The sequence below is a fragment of the Loa loa genome (assembly GCF_000183805.2).
Source record: "Loa loa unplaced genomic scaffold supercont3.18, whole genome shotgun sequence".
Classification (NCBI taxonomy): Eukaryota; Metazoa; Nematoda; class Chromadorea; order Rhabditida; family Onchocercidae; genus Loa; species Loa loa.
Genome location: NW_018108198.1, coordinates 168,401 through 176,885, shown reverse-complemented (window position 1 = coordinate 176,885; position 8,485 = coordinate 168,401). Strand labels below are relative to the sequence as shown.

Here is an 8,485-nt window from a genome sequence, read left to right as displayed (position 1 = left end):
GAAAAAAGGATTATTTGATTACAAATTACAAAAAATTTTTAACGAATTGTTGTGAATTGTCCAGTGCAATTGAAAATCTAAAGGTGCAACGTTCAGAAATTGAACTCATTTAAATTCAAATTCTATTCTTTTCCTAGAAAGAAATAAAATCAACGAAGCATAAGTGATAATTTATACTTTATTAGTAAATTATATTTTAATTTGTACTTTATTTTTCATATTTATTTGATAACCATGTTGCATTAATTTTCTAAGTTTGTTTCAAAAAGTGGTGACAGGTTCACTTTCAAGAAATTAAGTTTTTTAAATTCACAAATTTTTACCTTTCACAATAATATCAGCGAAGTGTTCACCGTTGTCATTTATCGCAATACATCGATAGGTGCCAAATTCATTTTTGCTAACATTTTTGATAGTCAATATGTGTACACTACGATATTTTTCTGACACTTGGTTCGACTAGAAAAATTAACTTCGAAATCTGAATATTTGCAAATTGTTTCAATCGATTTTAACCTTTGGCCCCGTCGCTTCCATTATTTGTTGTCATATATGGGGTGAGTTTTCCTACAAACTTATCAGCAATTTCTGAAGGAATTATAAGATTTCAATCACATTTGAAATGCTTCCGTACTGTATCGCCATTAAACAAGAAAACCTAACACAAGGAAGAATTGAAATGATTAACTTTTTAACTTACTAGTGAAAATGTTGACGAATCAAATATTTCTTGCCCATCCTTTCCCCATTTCACTGAAGGCCTTGGCCAAGCTTCTGCATTGCAAACCAAGCTAACCTGACTGCCCATTGTCACCTGAACGATTTCAGCCTGCGGTACAACGATTGGCTTAACTGAAACATCTCAAAGTAGTGGTTTTTGGATACTTTTGAAAAAAACTTTGTCAGAATTATGCCAAGGAAGAAAACCAAGAACGACTCTACTTCTTTTAAAATTATTTTTTCATCTCATTTATTCTTGTTTCAACAGGTAATGAAAAATATATTATTCTTCAACATTCAACATAGCAGCTCTGCGATATACGACCCAACAAGGATCTGTTTGCTCCATTTCATAACCCTGAAATCGGTTTCAAAAAACAGATCTCAAGGTCACATTGCGAGTAGTAGTTTGAATTATATTCATGACTATTGCACGGTAACTCACAGGTAACATGAAGTTTCACGCTCCATGATTCATCCGGTGGTACACCATTGCTTGCAATGCAAATATATTCGCTCATATGTTTACGACTTACTTTAATGATTGTCATTTCGGAACCATTGAATACACTTGCTGAAAGGAACAACCTTTGAATTTTAATATTATGATAAGATAATTAACTTGCAATTTTTCGGGTCAAATATGACAATCAAACCATTACAAGCAGTCGTTTACAATCAGGTCAAAGAATCTTCATCAGTTTACAAAAGTTTCATTAACCTCCGTAGCCAGTAACGCCATTAAATCGTATAATTTGTCGATCTTTCCTCCTCCAAACGACAGTTGGTGGTGGATTGCCGAATGCTCGACATGACAGAGTGACATTTTGTCCCTCACGTACCTCTACAGTTGCTGCTGTTGTTCGAGCCACATATGGTGGCACTAAAGATTTTTTACGAATAAATGAATTGTTAAAGCAATAGCATTTTCCTTTGGAATTTCCTTAGGGATCCAAAATGCTCAAACATCAATCAAACATACCAAGAAATACCAGCTAGGACGAAAGAGTTAAAAGGAATATCTCGAGATAACTGGGATCAATGACTAATAACGTATTTTGGCTATCCATATAAGCTAGTGTCGAAGTTCGCTGTACTATGACTTGTCATTGATTTCTAAACCTCTTAATTACTTAATTTGTGTATATCCGGTTATTTGTTTACAGAAGCATGATTCAGATATTTCTGCTAAAATCTTACCAAAATATAAATCCCAAACATCATCTCTTCCATTCGTATGCATATGGACTAACTTGAGCTAAATTAATTCTCAGTTCATTTGAATTTCAAGTGTTGGTGAGGGCTGATGAATAATTTAGTCTTATATTCGGCTTTTCTCAAAAATCTACTCCCATTAACAAGTCGTTTAAGCTCTTCTCTACCTTTTTGTTGCTTCATTAGCTCAATATTAACTTCCGTACTTACTGCCTTCTTTGATAGCTTACCTGTTCGTTTCTCCTTCTTCAATAATTGGTCACAGAAGAGGGAAGGAAAGGTGAATGAATGATTTAGCACTTATTGGAACAAAAATTTACATCTTATAAAGAAATCAACCAGTAATCAACCGAGTCTTTCCTTCATTTTGTCACATTAATAGTCCTTTACCTCTCATCAATCTTGGAATCTTACAATACTTTAATTTGTCCTTTTTCCTTGTTTTTTTTTTTTTTTTTTAGAAAAATGCCAATATTTTAATTGAACAAAGCAATATTTACCTATGAACTTGTCATGTTTCTCTTCTGTCTACTTCTAATTAACTTTTGTTGGATAACACAATTATGTAAATGAACAAATAAACGTAGAAATAACCTGGTAGATTACCAGAATGATGCCAACAAATCCTTTAATATTTTATTTATGTCGTATAACGTATGACCTTTGATCTTTAGTGAAAGTTTAATCCAATTTACCATTCAAGTCTACACACTTCTAGAATTTGACTTCCTTGTGAGCAAAAATTTTTTGACATTATGCTTATCATTGGGTAAATTTGATCCTTCGTAATGTGTGCATGAAGAAGAAAGCGGAAAAGAAGACGGATTTAATCCGGAATAGTTCTCACAGTTGGCGAAGAAGAATGGGTTTCCCTTTTGGACAATAATCAACAAATCAAAAGGAATAAATATCAGGAATTAATAAGCTCTAAATGGTTGACTAATGGATTGTCAAGCTTTTAAGTGAGAGGCTGGGAAATGGGTCGGACTGACATTTTATCTCGAGATTTGTTCATAAAATAGGGAGAGAAAGGGTCAGCAAATGTTGATAATCTCGTTCACTCGTTCTTCACTATATTCCTCGGAGTTAATCCCTGCCCTCTCATGGTTCATTACTCATCCAGCGGTATCATCAGTACATGTCACCACCGCCTATGGATATCATACATAGTATTTATTGACTGCCATCTCTTGTCGCTCAGCTAAAGATTAACCTTTGAGATGAAGGTAACCGGTTTTTGAAAGTACTGGGTCGGTGTTTAACTGGCACGAGTAACCACCTATATCATTTTCCTGAAATGGAAACATTTGATAATTGAATTTAAAAGACAGATCAATTTGAAATTCAAGTGTTATTTAAATTTTTTTGAACTTTAGTCTGACTTGAACATCCTTGATGACTAAAATCCATTCGTTATCCTTCATTGGCCGCCTAATTTCATATTTGTGTCGTTGTCGGAATACCTTAAATTTAATTGAAGGATTGGACCTAAATTGTAATGATTTTATTTCTAATCCATATTGGATTAGAAATTAAAAAATGATACAAACTTCAAAATATCGTTGTTAAAAGATGAATTGTGAAAAATAGGAAATACAACAAACCTTTTCATCAAATGCAATTAACCTTGGTGGTGTATCTGCTCGGGCAAATGCTACCTGTAAGGAAGAGAAGTGCATTTGAACTTAAAAAAAATTTGTATTAACTCACTAGTAGATGAAATTTAAAGGCCGAGTTTTGCTTTCGTTCATCAACAGACTAACTAGGCTGCTCAAGTTTGTTTTAATGGTGTTACGCATTCTTGGATATCCTTCCGGATACGGTTCAGTTACTGACGTGATGAGTTTGCTAATTTAAGGAAAATAATCATTAGCCTGTACACAGTTGAAATCATGAAATAAGATAAAGACTTTTTTGGAACATAATTCGGAGACCTCAGCACATCTCATCCTGTTTTCGTGAATTTCCAGAGTTTTTTCAAGAATTTTTAAAAATTAAGCTAGGGTCTTTCATATCCCTTCAGATTTTTGAAAATCTGCCAAATCACATATCAACTTGTAATCTTTCGCATTTCCTTCCCGCTATTTTCGATCTGCTGAAGTCAGGAGTATGGAGAGCTTTGGAGGAACTCAAATGGTACCATATGTTTGCCAAGTTTGGATATCTGGCATTTGAATTCGATATCCTGACCTTTGATTGCAGTGACATTCTCCATAACAGGTTCAACAAATGTTGGGATCGATTGTTTACTGCATGCTACAATAGAACTTTTTGAAGTATTTTAGAGAGCCTTTAAAAATTCTCAGATAAATGGTTAAATGATTGCATGAAGTTTTATAGTTTTGAAGTTTTGTCCCTCATTAAATAAGGGGGAAAATAATGAAGATCATGAAAGAGCATGATTATATTTTCCCTTTCATCACGGATCCATTCAATTTGATAACTGCAAATTATTCTCTAAGGTTGTTTCTTTGTGAGTCACTTCCAATGCAAAAAATTGTAGGAATGCTTTTAAATAGGTCATTAAATTTGCCTAAGCGATTTTCATCATTCTCCATTTCCTAAGGATAAGATGAAAAGAAATAGAAATAAATTAAACTGAATCAAATTGAATCACTATTAAGTTTCCATTCACATAGAAGAATCGATTTAAAAACAAGATATCTGAATTCAAGTACTTCTTTTTCTTCCTCTTTTATATCTTTAAAATTAACTCCGACAAGATGACCTAAAATTGGTATAGTTTGTTACCAATCAAAGATACACAATGATACTTTTAGAAAGGATTATTTCAATTGATTTAGTTGAGAACATCCAAAAAGTTCTAGATAATTTGTCATAGAAAATAAAATTGTGTTTCCTTGGAAAGCATTGACGATGATTCAGAATGGATTCTAATATCATGCTGTGGAGTTCTGTTGAAATGAAAATTATGACATCTCTTTTTGCGATAACAAACTTATTTTCAGGTTGTTCATTTGTCGCTTGTTTATCTGAGAACTTTCTTAATTAAAATTTCACTTCATCATTTAAATCCAATCTCTTCCATCCTTTTTCTTTTTTTTTTTTATTGAGCCAACCAAAATTAGATATCTTGAAAAGCGGCTCAGCAAGAAAAATGCCAAGGTACTTGAAATTATAATTTAAACTGGAATTACTTTAACTTCCAGGATAATGAAAGTAAAATAAAGTAATGATAATGACTGTAAATTTTTTCATGATAGTAATAATGATAGTAAGTGATAATGATCAACAAGTTGATTCATCTTATCTAATTATCCAATTTTTTCATCTCAATTTCAAATAGATGCTTCAAAATGAGTAAGATAAGTTTTAACTTTAATAATTAACAATCGGAAATTGGACAATCGAAACACATGATATTCTTTAGTAAATTGAGATGATAGATGATTTTACGGTTGGTTAAAAACCTTTTTTACCTTTCACATTAAAAATACTAATTTTCCCAATTCAGCCATTTTGGAACTGCAGATTTGGTTTTTCTAGAGATATCTTCAACTTTATTTCACTTATCTGCTTCAAGTACCAATCTATTTTATGTGGCTCAACTGTCACTTTTATCCTCTTTTTCTGGAAAATTACCGCTAAAGTTCGGCAAAAAGTTCGAGGTTTGAACTTTTATAAAGAAATTTATACAACTTTCTCAAGAAATATGATCGAACAGAGAAATATAAAGAAAAGAAATATCCATATATTGAAGTGATATCATATCAATTCCATCATCCTAAATATAAATTTCGAAATAGTATTATCTTTTTAGTTCAGAAAAAATAAGCATGCTCAAGTGGTACTTTATAGAAATTTGATTGTTTTAGCAAAAGAAATATTCTTATCTTAGGAAGTAAAATAAAAAATTTATCTATGAAGAATCGTATCGATCGGATGATTCATTTGATTATTCGTATCAGAAATTTGATGTTCGTGGGTAAAAGCTATTAAAAATTGTATTACATTGCGATAAAATTCCCTCTGCATAGATGTGCATTGCTATAAGAACCAATGAGAAGTAATTATTTCCATGTCGATGATTTTTTTTTTGATAAAAGATTTTCGAAAAGATTCCATGTTATACAGCATATTTTATTACTGAAGTCAAACATTTCCTCCTTCTTAAATAATTATAATTGTTTGCCAAGAGACGAACTCTATTTACTTGTTGTGTTAACGAATTTGGGACTGCTATAGCTTATGTGTTTGCATCACCAAAGTTTTAAGCCTGAATTAAACCTAACAGAGCCTAATTTTCAGAAAGCTTCAGCTGAAGATAACATAAGATAGTCTTTTTACATAATTTTTAAAAAATGTTTGAAATTTGCGAAAAATAAATTGGTTTGGCTCATACTACGTTAATAACAGGATCTATTTGGATGATATGCAAATTTAGCTGAAAATCAGTGAATCGTTCAGTTCGTTGTGTCGTCAACAAATCAGGATGGCCTGGTGATATCATCAAGAAACATAGGAAGTTTCAATAGATGTAGTAGTGATATTTCCTTATTCTCACAGTTGAGGAAATCATTTCCGTACCTTTTGATTTATTCAGCTTAAAAGTGATGAAAGTCTTACCTTTAAAAATATAACAAAAGATGGGTGGTAACAATAAAATGGAACTGGTAGACATTACTTTGAAAAAGGAATTCTTTGGAATGAGCGCTATTGGGCGCAGAGTGTAATGATTATAATGAATCCATCTTCTCAATTACATATGAAGGATTTGTTATAATCCGGAAAATTGTATGAAATTAGGCTTCTATTGAGATTGTATTGCTCAGGATGAGAAGAGAGCAGAACGAAGAGAATGTCAACATCGGGTTATCATCATTGGCGCTTGTTAAGATTTCATCAGTTTAGATTATCCGAGCCTGCTAAATTTATCCATCACACTTGCGTAAAAACATATATAATGAGCACGCAGACACTGATAAACTTCACAATCATTCAAACCCTTCTTTTCATCGAAATTATCGAACATGCGACGCGATAGTAAATGATATCATTGAGAGTGAGTGGTATGCATATTTTGCTGTTCTGCATTCCAAAAGGTCATTCCATAATTTTCTAGGAATTCAAAATTTGTATGAGCCTAAAACGACTCGCTTCCTATTACCGGGAGCTAAATCCCCTCATTTTAAGTTGCTTATAAAGAAAAGATTGGTCTCAATTTACTTATTTACTATATGAGTACGGCGATAGGATGCATAATCAAATTATTGTATCAAAATGCTTCACACTTTTCTTCCTTGTGATGGTCATCAATCTTCTTTTGAAATATAATACATTATATTCATGAAAATTTCGCAAACAGATTTATAGTGGCTTTCGGGCATGACAATGTACACTTCAATCATTCAGACTTCATCCGCAGATGCACATTTCCGATTGAAAAGTAAATTTTATTCCATACAAACAAGCACGCAACTTGCATCTGCGCAAAAAGCTTCAAATTCTATTGGTCACATCTTTTGAACATCAATACTAAGAATAACTGCAGTTTCACCAGAATCAAGAAGTGAGAGATGAATCTAAAACTCTGGATGAAAACCTGATGCGAGTGCTAAAATAGTTGTGACATGAATCTTTTGTGTATGGACTCAAATGAATAAATATCGTAATTTCTAAATTTTTAGGTAGCAAAACCTTATCGTACTTTGAAACAGAATATGAATTCTGATAATTGTATTGGTTGATTTTGAATCACAACTCTTACGAAGAGATTGAAGGACAGTTTCATTGTTCAAGAAGTCACTAATTTATGGAGAAGGAAACCCAACATTTCTACCACTAAAGGTGAGGTGCTGAAATGAATTGAAGTGGATGAAAAGTCTTGATCCTGAAGAGGATATGGGACCACTCGAAAAGTACTTCCGCAAACCAGGAGTGGAAAAAATATCAACTAGTGGATCAGTTCATTACAAGAGTTTGAGACTTACCAAAATTCGTTGTTTGCATCACCAAGAATAGTCTTAATAACAGCATGACAAAGAATTGCTGAAATTAAACATTTTTGAAAGCTTCTAAGATAGCCAAACAATAATATAACTGGAAAGAATAATTTAAATTTAGGCGAGTATTGACGACTCGGGGGGTTAGGGTTAGCAGTGAGAAAGATCGTATAAAATGGTAAAACGATTTTTCAGTGATAGTTCAAACGAAACGATCAAAAGGTCATGGTTCAGTAAAAAAAAAAAAACGAGGTATAATATTTCCATCGCAGTTTAACAGTTACCATGGCGATTCTTCCAGTCACTACCGTTATTGTAGTGAGAAAAAATATTGTAAAGCTCTCAATAATGGCCAGAGACAGAATAAAGCAATATGGATGCTTAATTTTACAATGAAAGCCCAACGCGTAAACAATGTCACGCATGCGAGATTCCTTTTTTCATAGAAGGGGGCGGGCCGAATGATATGCAGATTTATTTATTGCTCATGAATCCACAAACGACTGCATACACTTAGAATACTGTTACGTTGAAATAGACCACGCATTTCATAAAATTCGTAACTGTTGCACTTTAACAAGTTGGTT

General features: G+C 32.6%; 1 protein-coding gene across 1 annotated transcript; it reads right to left on the bottom strand.

Moving 5' to 3' along the window:
• Positions 1-309: 309 nt before the first annotated feature.
• LOAG_16767 (hypothetical protein) lies at positions 310-4,150 on the bottom strand (the record flags this gene model as incomplete). Its single annotated transcript, XM_020449421.1, has 8 exons — positions 310-459; positions 701-852; positions 1,166-1,294; positions 1,442-1,603; positions 3,149-3,227; positions 3,318-3,398; positions 3,540-3,593; positions 4,076-4,150. 8 exons carry the CDS (start codon positions 4,148-4,150, stop codon positions 310-312), a joined length of 882 nt encoding a protein of 293 aa, XP_020307045.1.
• Positions 4,151-8,485: the final 4,335 nt, after the last annotated feature.